The sequence below is a fragment of the Anser brachyrhynchus genome (genome assembly GCF_964034855.1).
Source record: "Anser brachyrhynchus genome assembly, chromosome: 25".
NCBI classification, from domain to species: Eukaryota; Metazoa; Chordata; class Aves; order Anseriformes; family Anatidae; genus Anser; species Anser brachyrhynchus.
In genome coordinates, this window is record NC_137718.1 from 4,867,290 (window position 1) to 4,883,437 (window position 16,148).

The 16,148-nt window shown below is 55.4% G+C and overlaps 1 protein-coding gene across 1 annotated transcript in view; it reads right to left on the minus strand.

Annotated features, from left to right (window-relative positions):
* Positions 1–7,117, minus strand: part of JAM3 (junctional adhesion molecule 3) — a 33,289-nt gene extending 26,172 nt beyond the window's left edge. Inside the window, exon 1 of the mRNA XM_080568100.1 lies at positions 7,028–7,117. Within this exon, the coding sequence (XP_080424226.1) occupies positions 7,028–7,079 (52 nt within the window). The 5' untranslated portion in view covers positions 7,080–7,117. The remainder of the gene's footprint in view (positions 1–7,027) is intronic.
* Between the last annotated feature and the right edge of the window lie 9,031 nt (positions 7,118–16,148).

Genomic DNA, 16,148 nt, shown 5'->3' on the forward strand with positions numbered 1-16,148 from the left:
CCCAGGAGGAAGTCCATTAGCAGGCAGCAGCCTCCTTAATGGATCCTCTGGGTACATGGCAGAGCTGCCTTCCCCGTGGACGCTCAGTGCTGTCCACTGCCGTGATTCAAGAGCTGTTCGTGCAGCCGTTCTCATGCAATACTCTGAGGAATTCTCTTAAGCTTTATGGCAGCCCAATAGCACAATGAATTCATCCTTTGGTAGCTTTCACTGAATGAGGACACCAATTGGTGCAGTGAGGTTTTTTTGTACAGCACAATGCAAAGACACACTGATACATGAACAGAAGCCATACGTGCTACTGGAATGCAGGTAAAAGCAGCAGCATATTATTAAGGCTTTTGTCGTCCAAGGATAGTGTCATAGCAAAACAAAAATATTGTCTCCAAGTCTGATCTTGGCCCAAAGAGCCAGAGCCTTGTACATCCATGTACTACACCTTGTACATCTAGCAGAGCCTTGTACATCTACGTCCAGACAAAACCATTAAGTTCTCAGCTGTGCAACCACCTCCACTTGAGCAGCCCTGAGCGAGCCAGCACAGAGCCATCAGGAGAGATGTAACGTGCCAGGAACCTTTCTGCTGGGAGCAAAAGGCAGGACTGCCATACCCTGCTGTAGTAACAGGTAAGCCTTGTTTCACCAAACAGCTCCCTTCTATGGCATCGTTTGCCAGTCTTTTTTGTTATTGCTAACAAAACAAAAATTCTGACTTTCTTTAGATACGTAGAACAATACTATGGGCTACTTCAGCAACCACTGAAGGACTTCAGGATAAAGCCTTATAACAGTTATACATCTTGAGACATGCTGGGTAAGACTGTCAAAAACGGTAAGTGGATTGGGTGTCTCAGGTAGAGTGAGCAGAAAATTCAGGTGCTTTCAATGGACCTGAATTTTTAGAAATATTGTACTCCCTCCCTCCCTCCCAAACAGATTCTATAACAGAGTGCCCCAAGTTACTTCCCACCTGTAAAATGCTGGCCACTACACAAAGAATTGCCCCAAAGGTTACTAATGTGGGGATTTTCGGCCAAGGGTGTTAAAAGCACAGCCAAGTAATGGGAACAAATCCCCTTAGATTTCAGTGGATTTCTGCAGCTCAGCAGAAAATCTTACCTAGGCCACCCAAATATATTTTAAATAGTGTGCTCAAAAATCTTGAAATCCTGCTGAATGTTGTCGACTGGTACCTTTTAGCTAGATGCCAAAGATATGGCAAGTCCCTGGCACAGTTTTAAAGTTTTACTGTCTTCAAATGAGGCAGCTGTTTCCAAATGAATTAAGAGGACTCTAGAAACCTGCTGATCTTACATTTGTGGTGTACTAATCAGGTACACTGATGGGGGAAGGTTAGGATGTATTCTGGCTTTAACTCTGAAATCCCTGGGATTTATGACTTTAAAAAAAACAACACAAAACCTAAAGCATTATCTGAACAGAATTTAATTTCATCTACTTCATCTATTACTGCACTGAAACCTTCATTTCCCCTTGTAACGGACTCTGTTAAGCCCTGTGCTCCATCCCACAAGCGGGGCACGACACAACCCAATACCTTATATTATTTTTACTGACAAGTGATTCTTGCACAGCAGAACAATTCCCATTAATATTTCGAGCTTATCTCAAGTACCTGTGGGCTGTCAAGTTACAGCATGTACATAGCTGCTTTTAATTAGTTAATGTCAACCCCGTGTTGGCTGGACTCCCATTTGATGGCTGTCACCAGTTTGCAGGTCGGTTCATGGGGATCCTACCTCGACTGGGCTCTCAGGGGCAGGGGAAATTGCAGAGGTGATTTTTAAAATCTATTTATTTTTGCAAGTTCCATTTATTAAAAAAAAAAAAAAGAAAAAAAGAAAAAAAAATCTCCTGCATTTGCTGCATTTTCCCCACCAACAGTTTGGAATATGCCCAGCTGCTTCTCAACACCTAACACCATTTCTTTCAGTACCCATTGCAGCTTTCACAAGCCTCTTTAGCACTGCAGAGGAACACCCTCTCTAGACCTCCTTCTCTCCGTATCAGTATTTTTCTCTAAGCATTTTGAAGGCCTAGCTTAGGATGCTGCTCTAATAAGGACTGGGCACCAGCTCAATTATGCAGCTGTCTTACTGGCTTTGCACTTCCAAGCTGTGCTTTAGACAGCTGAACTTCATCAGGGGAGTCACACAAAGGGTTCTTACAGCATGAAACGCAGCGAGGCAATCAAAGGTAGCTACTGCTGAGTTAGAAGTGACAGCACAACCTCAGCTGGCCAGTCTTGTGCAGGAGACATCTTTAATATACACCTCCCTCCACGTTTATCCCCAGGGAAAGCCTGCTTGACCTCCACTTATCTGAAATGAGAAGCAGAAGTTTGTGAGGAGCTGGTTATCCTAGAGGCCAACATTCAAAGTCCTCGGAGTGCTGCTGTCCTGCTCCCCACGGACAGACCCGTTTGCTGTTAAGTCTCTAGCAAGATTTAGCCTCTCCAGACAATGCCTCTAATCTCAAGTTAATACCGAGGGAATTAGCACTCTGAAGGGGAGTAAGAAAACACAGGCCTGAGCTTTCCATCCAAAAAGAAGTCAAGGCTTTTCTTATTTTTTTTAATTTTTCTTCTGCTTCTAACTACTGAAAACTCTCATTTGCAGTACAAGAACTGAAACCCAGCAGGTATTTCCTCTGCCCCAAGCCCAGCTATTGACTAAACCGTACCCACACAGTAATCCAACCCCTTTGGGTGGAAAATTAAGACTAAGTCCAGAACATTCATTAGTGCAATTAAAGACATTAAATGGTTCTTAGGCCATGTGCTGACTCAGCAAAGGAATGGGTTTTGTTGCACGGTACACACCCTCCACTACATGGAGCTGACACTTAGTGGTTGAATTTTGGTTTTGGTCCTGTGTTTATTAAAATGTGATACTCCCTGGGGGTTCAGAGAGAGGGCAAACATCCCTTATCAATTGCAAAAAGATCCTGCAGTTCATATTCCAGTTGATGGAGAAGCCAGATTGAGAATGTAATTATCCTAATTAATTTCATATCGTGAATTCATCTTTTTTTAATATATAAACATCAGTTTCAAAGCAGGCCACCAGCTTTTATGCACAGAGTAGTTGTTTCTTCCTGTTGAGGGACACGTTTGCAACGCATGCTCTTGTTTTTGATGGAAAGAACTCCTGAGGACTTAGGATCCTGAAAAATACTTGTTGTTGCTGTGGAAATTTCCCCCTTGCTAACTCCCTCCCACCACTTTCAGGAGTTCACGAACCTTCTCCGGATCATCAGGGCTTGATGCAATCAACTGTGAAGCATTAGCTCTAAATATACAACTGGGAGGCCAGTTCTGCTTCAACACCCAGCCACTCATCGCACAGAGCGATAAAGCAGCGAGCGCAATCTGCAAGCGAAACTTAAATAATAATCCAAGGGAGCTTCAGGGAAAGCGTGAGCAAGTGGGGGGTAACCCTTCGGAGCTGGCAAAAGATGGGGGCAAACTGGCAGGAGACCCAGAAGCAGGCCCACCCACAGCCATTATGCAGAGCAGCTTTTGTCCTTGTTTGTGGAGTTGAATGCAGCTCATTCCGCTTTATTTATTTGTTTAGGTGAGTTTTGGCAATTCAACGTGTGTTCCTGGTGCAAATCCTTAGTGTGCGGACAGATAACTGAAAATCAGCCCCAGCACGCACGCCAAGAGACCCAGGATACAACTCTCACAAGGAAAATAAACAGGCCAGTAAAAGAACTGAAGTTCATGACTGGGGCAACATCTCTGTCCGCAGCTCTTTCTCCTCACAAAAATCCCACATTTTATTCTCTGAATCTGCTTCTGCTTCAGTAACCAAGTAATTCTCTGAAATACTCAGAGCAAGAGGGAATGTGCTGGTGTCACGTTCTTTGTCAACAGCTGTAAAGTTGATGCGATCCAAGTACTCTTTGGTGGTGATGCCAGATATTGCTTGCCTGAATAGGAACACCAAGCCCTTCCTAAGAATTTTTTTGAAGAGGTTATTAAGCATCTCATTTTGGCATGGCTCTCAGAGCTATTTGTCCTGATTTTTTTTTTTTTACTGCCTGTTGAAAAGAAAGCAATACTGCAAATACTTCCCATCAGAAAACGACAACAAGCAACTTATCATAACTGCAAGAAAGCTAACTACATTTCCACCAAGTGATTTTTGGCACTGACAGCTGACTCGGAACAGTTGTTGGTGGCTGGGACAGATGGACTTCATATATATTAAAAAAAAAAAGTACTTCTACTTTGTAAGTTCGGAAAAGTCTCTTGCAAAAATCAGAATTAAATCAAGGTAAGATTTGAATACACTGAACTTTAAAAGTGAAATGTGCTATAAATGATCAACGTGTTTTATTTTTATCAGGAAATACTTGAGAATTTTGGGAAGGGCTCCATGGTTCTGCCCTCAGTCCAACACATGAAACCCTCAAACTCCACATGTTGATTTCCAGGGGAAAGCTTGCACCAGAGCCATCGAGGCAGGACTTAACACTGATGTCAGTTCTAAGCCCTGCTTTCCATCACTGACGCCAATAACTTCCGCTGGTATAATTATGACCATGGCATTTCCCTGATGTGCAGAATCTTTAGATGCTTTTAGTGCCTAGAGCAGGGTACGCACTGACTGCTCCATGCTTCACTGGCTTCAGTTTCATGGCAAAGTTTTAAGGCCATGATCAAGAGAAGGCAATCCCTGCTCTACAATGCTTGCAGTCTAAGAAACACCTTAAATTTCTAAAGCAGTTTTGCAGTTTGGGATCACAGCATCTTGTTAGCCTTGTCAGCTTCCTTTTCTGCCTTTTTTTTTTTTTTTAACTACTCAGTTGGCATCAAATGCATCCTTACAGTCTCAGTCCTCTGGGACTATCCAGCACCAGCTTCAGTACAGGTTTAATCTTACACACTGCTGACAGCCTCACCTTAACGTAGCGGGATGCCCCCACTATGTAAACTCAAGTGTAGTGGAACGAGCATTTTTATTCTCAGCTTTGGTTCTCTCTGCTCCTCAGGGCTTATGACCCCAGATTCGAAAACAGATGGAAACCATCGCAGGGGGAGGCATGCCAATGCAGCCAGAACCCACTGTGATAAAACTGGGAGCAAGCCTGCTACTCGACTGAGAGATGCTCTCAGGCAGAGGCCTGAAACTAGTGGTGTTTGGCTGTATTTAGCAACTTTTGTCTGTCAAAATAAATGCAGAACTATCTGTAGTTCATTTCCAGTCTCGCTGCATTTAGGCCAGATTCAACAGGACACTTCAGCACTGCTCACACAGGAGGGGAAGGAAATGAAGTACCTTTCTACCTTGCAGCCCAACCGTAAGGAAAAGTTGTGTGAAGTCTGACATTTTTCGCATTCAAATGGAGCATCTGAATCCAAAGTTAGGACCTGGAAGAGTGTGATGCTCCAGGATCAGGTACTCACAATTCCTCCTGCTGAAACTGCTCAGCTACAAAGCACAGCGAAGTGAGTGAACAGACCCTGGAGTGCAGAGCAGGACCAGCTCCTCATCCCCTGGGGATACTCCACCCGAGTGTCTAAGTCACTTCTTTCATTTTTGGGGTAATAGTGCCCAAATCTCACTTCATTCAAGGCCCCAAAGGCTCTACAAATCATTTGGAGTTAAAGAATCATTTTGTTTTACCCTTAGATAAGACGCTTGACATATTTCAACACACGTCAAGCTTGAGCTGACCCAGCACAGTTATTTGTGTGTCTGTGCACACCCGTGCACAGCCCGGTGTATTTCAGTAGCTGAACTTTCCAAATCAGTTGCTGATTGTCACCCTAACCCTGCTCCATCCCTTTTTGCCTTCTGCCGCCTGCCTGGAAGGGGGGAGGGCGACGCGAGCCCACCGGCTGCTGTCCCCCTCCTCAGCCCCCCACTATTAATAGCCAGACAACAAATGAGCCCGAATTCATTCCTGAGCGGAATTAGCAAATGTTTTTGCAATTAAAACTGCAAACATTCATGCGGGTCCCCCGGAACAATAGGCGCCTGTGCCTGGGCTTGAATAGGGACCAGTGTCCGCCCTGCCTGCCTGCCGAGGCTGCACATTCCTGGCACCCTCAGCCCTCGACCCGCTCCTCGCTGAGCTGGGCTCCTGCAGCCTCCTCCTGCCCCTCGCCCGGCCCCGCTGCCTCCAGCACCGCGGCTTCTTGGGGTCAGGAATGGGAACGGGGTCAGGGCAGCGCATCTCCCTGCCCCTTTTCCCTGGGACCGCAATCGGGGTACTGCATCCCCCCTTTTTCCCAGGGATTGGGTACCACATTCCCCCCTTCTCCCCAGAATCATGATCGGGGCACCGCATCCCCCTTTTTCCCAGGGATCAGGCACAGCATCCCCCTTCTCCCCAGGACTGGGGCACCACATTCGCCCCTTCTCCCAGGGACCGGGACACTGCATCCCCCTTTTTCCCAGGGACCAGGGCACAGCATCCCCCCTTCTCCCCAGGATCTGGGTACCACATCCCCCCCTTCTCTCTGGAGTCACGATGGGGGCACTGCATCCCCCCTTCTCCCCGGGACCGGGGCACCACGTTCCCCTTTTTTCCCAGGGACCAGGCACCGCATCCCCCCCTCCTCCCCGGGATCGGGGCACAGCATCCCCCCTTCTCCCCAGGACCAGGACACCGCAGCCCCCTTTTTCCCAGGGACCGGGGCACCGCATCCCCCACTTTTCCCCGGAACCGCGACCGGTGCACCGCAACCCCCTTTTTCCCAGGGACCGGGACACCACATCCTCCTCCTCCCCGGGACCAGCACACCCCATCCCCTTTATCCCCGGGGGACCAGGCCACCACCTCCCCCTTTCCCCCCCATCCTCCCCCCCGGCACCACCGCATCCCCTTTCCCCGCTCCGGGAGCCCCGCACCCCGGATCCCCCAACTCCTTCCCCAATTCCGGGGCCGGGGCCCTCCGGACCGGGGGATGGGAAGGGTGGGGGGTGGGGGGGGGGACGGGGACGAGCTCCCCCCCCCCCCGCCCCGGTCCCGGCTGCGGTGCCCGGGGACTCACCGAGCAGCGGCAGGAGCAGGAGCAGGACGAGCGCCGGCCGCCGCAGCGCCATGATGGGGTGTGCGGAGCCCGGCCGAGCCTGCGCAATGCCCGGGCGGCCCCGGGGGGGGGAGAGAACCGGGGGGGGGAACGGGGGCGGCCCCGGGACTGGGACGGGGACGGCGGGGCCGCGGTCCGTCCGCTGGGGGGGGCGGGAGGGGGGGGCGGCCAGCCCGGAGCCTGGCACCGCGGGGAGGGGGGGAGACCCGGGGATGGGGGAGAGACCCCCCCCCCCAGGAGGGAGGGAGACCCCCCAAGTGGGAGGGAGACCCCCCCGGAGGGAGAACCCCCGGAGGGAGAGGGAGATCCCCAGGGAGCCCCCCCAGGGAGGAGGGAGTCCCCCAGGACAGAGGGAGCCCCCGAGGGGGAGGGAGGACCCCAAGGGGGAGAGAGGCCCCCCCAGAAGGGAGGGAGACCCCCAGGGAGGAGGGAGCCCCCCCAGGGGGAGAGGGAGCCCCCCGAGGGGGGGAAGCCCCCCGGCCAGGGGAAGGTCTGCGGGAGAAACTCGGCCCTGAGCAAGGAGCCGTGAAGGCGGGGGGGTTGTGAAACGAGCTCGGGGGCCAAGTTTGGGTTTGGGTTTTGGGTTTGGACGTACCCGAGTTTTGCTCTCGGTGGGGTTTTGCTGTACTTAATGAGAACCCCACTAAGAAGTGCAAGGAGTGAGAATTTCCCCTAAAACGCTGTCTCGTGTTGGCGATGTGCTGCGCTGGACATTTTTGGCCAGTTTGAAGCAGGCAAGCAGCACAAACAGCGTGGGGCTGCAGGAGCCAGGCAGGCGTGCTGCTCCTGGGGCTGTGCCGAGGCTGCCCCGACCCAGCCAAGGGCCTGACCTGTGCCCTGGGACCATCCTGGGCTGCCGTGTGGTCAAGGGCATCCCAGAACCTCCTTCCCTGGTTAACAAACGGGAGAAAAATTACCAGCGCTGGATTTGGCCCCGAATTCAGCAGTCAGCCTGGGCTGAGGCTGGCTCATGCGTCGCTAACGGGCAGTGCTCTGACGGGATGTGATCGAGATGCCGGTGAAGAAGCAGCTGGAGCGAAAGCCCAGCTCTCCCCTGCTCCACGAACCGGCCCGGCAGAGCTGGCAGGAATGAAGGGATGTAAAATTGTATTTAACTTGATAATGTGGTAGATCTGCCTCAAGGTGCTAACGAGGAGACTTACAGGGCTGATCCGAGCCTGGTGAAATTAAGAGAGGTGCTCATCAGTCCTAACAGCCAGCTGGGACACTTCACCGGGGATGGAGGGGATGGGATCCCCTGCCAAGACTGAAAACCTGACGCCGCCAATCCTCAGGCTGGGTCCCCATGGAGCAAGAAGTCACTTTAACACGCGACACTCGGACTGCAATGACAGGAGCTGTGAAATACGGCGGCACAGCCTGCAACCGGTGATAAAGTGCCACCGAGCTGTCGGGTCCCTCTTTAACCTCCAGCAGCAGCCTGCCTGGGGAGCAGCAGAGCCGAGGAAGAGGAACCAGGCAGGGATGCGGTGTGCGGGCTCCTCCAGCTCCTCTGTGCCCCGGGACGGGGAGCTGGATGCGTGCGGAGCTCCTCCGAGCATCCGCGTCCCTCACCAAGCTGCTGGAGCTTCTCCTAGGTGTGCACTGTGTGTGGTGGTGCAGAGAGGCTGATTTAAGTCACTTAGAAATGTGGATATGACCTTAGAGGATAAGACCAGGGCATGAAGCCTGGAGCATCGTCTTGTTTGTAGCTCCGCGCTTGCACGGCACACGCGTGGCAATTGCCCATCTCAGGCAGATACGGTTAGAGCCAGGGCTTCTCTTCGTGCTGCCTCCACGGCTTTATCACAGCAAGGGTCTGCCTTTTTCTCCGCCGTCACCACCGAGGAGCCATCGGAAATGTGAAACCCAGCAAGAAAAGGAGCCACAATAAATATTGTTCAAGAGCCGTAGCGCCTGTCAGAGCAGGACGGCAAAGTGCTGCGGTGTAAAACATGGATTTTCACGCACAGACGGAGCTCCCCTTCCATTCCTTAATGCCAAAACAAGAAACTAGAATAAAATATGTGCTAAGAGCGGCCCTGCGTACGGCTGAGGTGCAGTCAGGCGTGACGAGGGGCTGCATAAACCTGCCTCCTACGATCCCATCATCCTCTGGCGAGCTCCTCATCCCCGCTCAGAAGCAGAGGGATCCGCAGGATGGGAGGGAGGGAGCACGTGTCTGCCGAGGAGCCCTCCCGAGCTCCAGCAGAGGCTTGTGATGAGGAGAGACGGAGGAGGAAGAGCTCCGTGACCCAATGGCTCCAGGGCGAGCCATGGCAGTGGCGAAGGGCTGCGGGGTTTGGCAGCAGGGCTGGTTCCTGGGGCATTTGTAGGACTTTGGAAGAAGGTGGCTGAGGGTTGGACTGGGAAAGGAACCCCTTCGGGATTTATAAGGGTTGTGGGGGCACGTTGTACCCAGTGTTGGGATCTGCAAGCGGCTGAAGGCAGCTCGGAGAAAATGGGTGTCCTCACCGTGCTTGTAGTGCCTGGAGGCCAAACTGAGGTTCGAGCCCTGCTGGGAAGAAGGCAGAGGCACCAAGGGCTGCCAAGGAGCTGTGACACCTCGGGTAGGCGTGACCGGTGCCTGTCCGAGCCCCCAGGGCTGTCCTCCTGCCCCTTTCCCTGCCGTTAGGTTCCTGCCAGAGCTTCTGCCCTTTGGGCTGCTCCGTGAGGTGGGAGCTTGTCGTGCTGCCCCAGCAGACCTGCAGATGAGCTTGGTTCACTGCCAAACAAAAATTTCTTTACGAGCAGCAGGAGGGTCTTGGGGCCCATGGTTGCTTGCAGCACCCCCAGCATTTGGAAGCAAAGTCCTGGAGAGTTTCTAGCGCAGCATTAGGCGCTGTGGATAAAAAGATGCTGATTTACTGGTGTGCATCATTTTTGATTCGAGGCCCTCAAAGCACTTGGCAGGTATGCCACTTACCCAACATCGTTCCCAGCAGCTCTGGGAATAAATGCAGGTGTGGGGCCTCTGTGCCTCCCTGCCCTGCGCTGCCTCGCTCACCAGGACAGCTCCCGATGGATGCTCTCGTGCTGCAGCGCTCCAAGTTGAAGACAGCATCTCTTTTTTTGGCTGCCGTAGTCTAGACAAGTTGTTGATTCCCCGGTGCCACGGACTGTGACCCCACTCCCACACCAGCCCCACCATTTCTCCCCGGTTCCTTTCTCAGGCATATGCTCGTCTATTTTGAATCGTTCGTATGTGTGAGGCTGAGGCGCTCCTAATCTCGTCTCCCTCCCAGGGCGTCAGTCGTACTGGCACGCGCCTTTTCCCCGTCTGCCTCCCTCTGTTTCTGGACTGCAGATATTTTTAACTCCACCCTCTAATTAGAGGTACTTTTCTCTGGGTATTTTGCGCACAAGGGCTCTCACGTCTGTGGTCAGCAGGCGGTGAGCACCGGGGACTGGCCCTGCATGGAAACTTTCCTGCTAAATAAAAACGCTGCCCTTCACCTCCCGGCGGTGCGCCCGCACAGAGGGCAGGACGGGGAAGGGCTGCGCTCCTCGGGGCCTGTCTGCAGCAGCACGGTGGGATAACAGCTATATCGAGGAGTCAGCGAGGCCCTGGAGGGGAGGACATGGCTGAATCCTGCTCCTGCAGCCCCCTCGCTGTTGCTGCTCGGAGCTCCGAGCGGTGCGGAGAGCACTCGGAGCCTGTGGCCCTGGGATGCCCTGAGATGAGCTCGCTTACCCTGTGCTGGTCCAGGGCTTGGAGAAAAGAGCAATACTAACCAGGCACGGCCTTGGATCAGGTTTCCCAGGTAGGAACCTCGTTCCTTGGCTTCCCAGCACCGTGCTTTAGCCGCCTGGCTCTCAGCATCACCCCTGAGCCGCAGTCCCGGCGCAGCGCAGCGAGGCGAGGGAGCTGTTGCTCGCGCTTGGTGTGCGCGGCCCTTTTCTCTCCTGGACGCACGAGCAGCATCTGGCTGGGCCATCAGGCAGCGAGCACCCCTCGGGCTGGCTGCATCGTGCCACGGCTTTCCTGTTCGCAGCCAAGTCCTCTCTCTCCTTCCCCGTCCCCCAGCACGCCCGAGCTGCGGATTATGAGGCCAGCTGGCCATGAGCACGTTACACTGCGCCCGGCCCTTGCCAAGGCCAGCCGGGGAGGTGGCACCAGCGTAGAGCAGCAGGTCGGGCGCTTGGGGTGGTGACCCAGCGAAGGTTTTAATGTGACCCTGTGTGAAGCTGGCGGTGGCACAGCGTCACCCCCAAGGCTGGGCAGAGGATTTCGGTCCAAGGGGCTTCTCCGCGTGGGGTGGGAGCAAAGCAGCCTTTGTGCCGGAGGGAAGGGGGTGCTTCCTCTCCGTTCTAGCCCCAGGAGAAGTTTTCCAACACACTAATAGCTGATAGAGCTAAAGGGGTTCCCGGTGCCTGAGCAATTCCTGGGCAAACTCCCTTCGGAGCTCATGGGCCGCGACTCACTCAGGATCTAGCAATCCCCTGCTTCATCTCAGCACCTGATCTCAGCACTGAATAACTCGGCTGGAATTTATTTCTGTTCTTGAAAAAAGCCGAGGCTTAAAGAGGGAAAACATTTCCTTATGGATGTCCTGCAGAGCGTGGGGCTCGCGGAGTCTTGCTGCTGATGTCCTGGTGCTGAAGGAGCTGCTCCGATTCTCCAGCATCGTGGCAGGAAACATTCAGGTCCCCAAATCCTTGTCACCGTACCACACCTGTGAGGACAGCCTGCTTTTGCAGCACCTCTCACTGCCTCCCAACAAACCTCCCCCTTTAATCACCTGTGCTCCTTCCCTTCCTGAGCCGCTGTTTTCTCTGGCTCCTGGTGCTCGTGCTGATGTGGCGGAGCAGCTTTTTCTGAGAACCGAGCTTTCCAAACTCCCTGAGATTGTTTTGACATGCGTGACTAGCTGCCGACATGTCAGCCAAGGGTCTCCCACCACCCAAGCAGCACCTTGCTCGCCAAAAAACACACGCCCTGGGGCAAGCATTTAGCCATGCAAATCCCCCCCACGCATGCACACGCCCATAGCACTGCTTTATTTTTAATGAGTGCCTTTGGGTTTCGCCATCCTGGCTCCCCTCCACGTGTCTGGCTAGCAGCAGTGCCGGGTGCCCCGGATGAAGCAGGTTTTTATGGCTCCTGAACCCCTGGCGATGGGGACTGGTGGCTCTGGCTCAGCTGCTGTGCTCATCTATGGTAGGGTGCTTGAAAGGAGTCAGGAATTTGGTTCTTCTTGATCTCTAAGGTAGCTGCCGGCGATGCTTCCGTGTCCCCAGCTGGGCAACAAGTCAGCAGGTGACAGACATCTGCCTCGAGATGCGAAGCAACCAGGGGCTTGTCTCATGGTGTGAGCTACGTCAGCATCGAGACCGCCTCGGTGACTGGTAGCAGCGGGGATTTCTTGGGACGAGGCCCGGCGGCGTTCGGGCGTTATGGTTCTTGAAGCCTGCGAGGAAAGGGCAGCTCTGCTCCAGCCTTCCCTTCCCTGGCGCCCGTGGGCAGGCAGGGGCAGAGCCCCGCAGCCTCCCCTCCGGCCTTGCAGCCAAGTGCTGAGCCCGGGGCGGCGGAGGAGCAGGGCTCTAATCTCTGCCAGTCGAGTTGCAAAGGCGATTAGACATATGCCAGTTAATTCGTAACAAACAGGATGGAGGGGGAATTTGCCACTTACAAATGGCAGATGAACAAGCCCATCGTTCCTGCCACTCGCGGGTAATACATGCTGACATAAGCCCAGTTTAGCTGCAAGTTTTTCATTGCTAATCCCGCTGGTCCCTGCCTCTGCTTTTCCATCCTCCTCCTGGCATCTTTCTTCCTCTTCCTCTGCTTTGCCTTTCTCCCCTGGTACTAGCACCTCTTTGGCCTTTTAGAGCAGACAAATTCCCCATTCTTCTCCCAATATTGTTGGTGTTATTGGGCCTTTCAAGGGATGTCTTTCCTTTTCCTGAAAACATCTTTTTGTACATTAAAGCCATGTGGCGACCTCATCATCCCTCGGTTTTGGAGAGACACGCTCCTGATCCCATTGCAGCTCTCATCAGAGCACCGGCGGTGCCCCTGTCTGCCTGCCTGGCCCCTTGGTGCTGCCCCTCCAGGAGCTGAAGCAGGTCCTGGGGCACGTTCAGGTGTGTTCAGTGCCCTGGTGCCCCATGAGCTCAGGAGAGCCGGCTCGAGAGTGCTGGGCTGTGCCTCGCTGAGCTGTGTGACGTCGGGGCTCCCTCGAGCCCTGGCCGAGGTTCGGCACTGCTCAGCCTCCAGAGATGGACACAGGGTAATTCAGGCTGGAACTGAGGTTGCAGGGACATCTCTGGTCCAACCCCACTCAAGGCAGAGCCAGCCTAGGCCAGGCTGCTCAGAGTTTTGCACGCACCCAAGGATGAAGACGCCACCACACCATCACTGTGACAGTGACACCCTGCCAGGGCCCTGGAGGTAGCACCAGGGAGCTCGGCCAGCATCCTGCAGCGGAGGTACCAGAGATGTTCAGTCCCACGGGGCTCTGGTCAGCTGTGCTCAGCACCGGAGCATGCCCGGCCTGGAGTTTATTCAGTGCTTTGCCTAAACAGACACTGCTGTGGGCTTCTTTCTAATAGCACCATGGGGAGACTGAGCCTGGAGCCGCCCTGTTTGGAGAGCCACGTAGCCAAGCTAAATACCTTTTGGGGGGCTGCTGCCTGCCAGGAGCTTCACCTGTGCTTTGAAAGGGGATAAGGGGGGGAGTTTGTGAGCCTGGAAGCCACCCGTGTGGGATTTGTGCTGTGCCAGCCTCTGTGCACATCCCTGCCACAAAGCCTGAGCTGGCTTCTAGGAGCCTCAGGTTGCAAATCTGCGTGGCACCGGCAGGACAGGGGGCTTGGGCTCAGCTCTGGGAGCTCCTCTGTCCCACCGAAGACCCCCGTGCTGCTTTCTGGGTGCTGCAAGGACCAGGAACACCCATCGTGTGCCAGGACACGGCGCCTGTTCCCAGTACATCCGCGTGGGTGCTGTGGGATGGCAACCGGAGCCAGGCCAGCTACATTTTCCTGGAAATCCTCTTGGCTTTCCATCCCCGCGATGATACGAGTGTCCCAGCTGTCCCTGTTTGCCTGACTGATCCACCCACCCAGAATATGTGGATTTTTTTCTCGTCGTGCCACCAGCCCCGGGGGAGCTCGCCCTGCCGTGCTGGGCTAAGCTCGCCTCCGCTTCCCGAGCGCCAGCCGTGCGCCTCGCGCATCCTCGTCCCCTGGGGCTGATCCCCCGGTGACAGCAGGTCACCGGCAGCGAGCCCAGCCATCCAAGGGCTGGCCCGGGGCAGGTGCAATAGGGCCGGGGGATTTTCGGGGCGATGGAGGCATTTGCAGGGGGGCGTAGGGTGGGAGAAGCCCCCTCGTTGTGCTGCTGGGTGGCACCACGGGTGGATTCTTGGCACGACGCTGGCGCAGGAGGCACCCACGCGTGTCCGGAGCCCCACGGGGCTGAGCGTGGGGACAGCAGCCTCTCCCGGCCGAGCCCCGTGGGCTGGGGCAAAGCCTCGAAGCGGCTCCAGGCCGGCTTTTCTCCGGCCCGGGGGTTCCCCCTTGTGGCAAGACGCTCCTCGCTCCCCAGCCCGGCTCCCCGCCCGCTGCCTCCCCCCGCCAGCCCCGGCGGCCCTGCGGATGCTCCCCACGGCCCGGCTCCTTTTTTTTTGTGCCCTCTTGTCCCCAGGGGGCCGTGGGGGCTCCGGGGAGCCGGCTTGGGGTGGGTGCCCCCATCCCCACGGCCACGAGCGGAGGCTGCACCCCACGGGGCTCCGCGGAGGAGGAGCCCCCCCCCCATTTAGGAACAAACCCAGGGGCTTCGCAGCTGCACCCTGAGCCCTGCGGCCGGGCACGGAGGGGAGGCCGCCAAGCGCCCCGCAGCCTCGCCGAGGCCCAGCCTCTCTCCCTTTTGGCAAGAGGGAGGCTGGAGGCGAAGGAGCCGGTGCCCGCGAGCCGAGATGAATCAGCGCCTCGCCGGGCGCGGAGGCGAGCAGCACCCGGGCAGGATCGGTGCTTACTGACGGCGGTGCTGCGGGTGCTGGTTAGTCACCGCACCCACGGAGCCCGAGCGGATCGCTGCTGTCCTCAGGAGACACCCGAGGCACCCCGGGCACCAGCACCACCTGTCACACTCACAGCCAGGTCCCGTGAGAGGTTTCGGGGAGGCTGCAGAGGTTTTTGGGTTTTTTTCCCGATGCTGCCTGGGGTGCTGCTGCTCCTGCTGGGTGCTTGCTGGGTGCTGCTGCTCCTGCTGGGTGCTTGCTGTGTTGCTCAGTGCTGCAGCAGAGTAGCAGGGCAATTCTCGCTCGGGAGAGGGGAAACCGAGGCACGGGGGTGGGACGTGGCAGGGGGTGATGGCTGGACGGTGTCTGGCTCATCTGGTCTCCTAGGGACCAACACCTCTGCCCGCATCTGCCCCATCGGGAGGGATTTGTGGATGTGGGAGTGCTGCAGATTTCCGTGGGGTGAGTGAGATGCCAGCAAAGGGGTTAGAGGAGGGGGAGAGGAGAAGGGCAGCCCTTCAAGTGTTCAGCCGTGGGGATGCTGGGGACGCAGCGTCGCTGTCAGCCACGGCAGCCCTCCCCAGGGAGGACCGGCTCAAGAGCCAGGTGCTGGTGTTAAAAATCCCTTGGATGGGCGTTTTCCAGCTCTGCCATCTGCAGGGCCACAAAATGAGCACGGGATTTGCGATGAGATGTCTGGGTTTTTTTTTTTGGAATGATGCTTTAATAAGATCAAATGGGAAAAATAAAAAGGGAGCGAGCAGACTCATCCACTCTTCATCTGAAAGGCGACGCTGGTCGAGCCCGCAGGGATGGCGACCTGCAGCTGGCCCATTGTGATACTGGCTGCGTTCCTTTGCATCCTCCTGCGTGTCTGCCTGGCACAACTCAGCACCAAGCGGCTTGGGGAGCCAGGATCAGGCCCTTCTCCAGCCTGCGAGGTGGGGCTGGCCGTGCCCTGCTCGGGGGGGCTCAGGGTGCATCCTACAGCAAGACTCTCCGGCGTCCCCGTGGCGGGGCGAAGCGCCCTCCCGCCGACGTGGCCTTCAAAGCTGGGAAGCTCCGAAGTGCAAAGCCTTAATTAAGCAGCTCTTTGAAAGCTAATTTGAATGAATTTA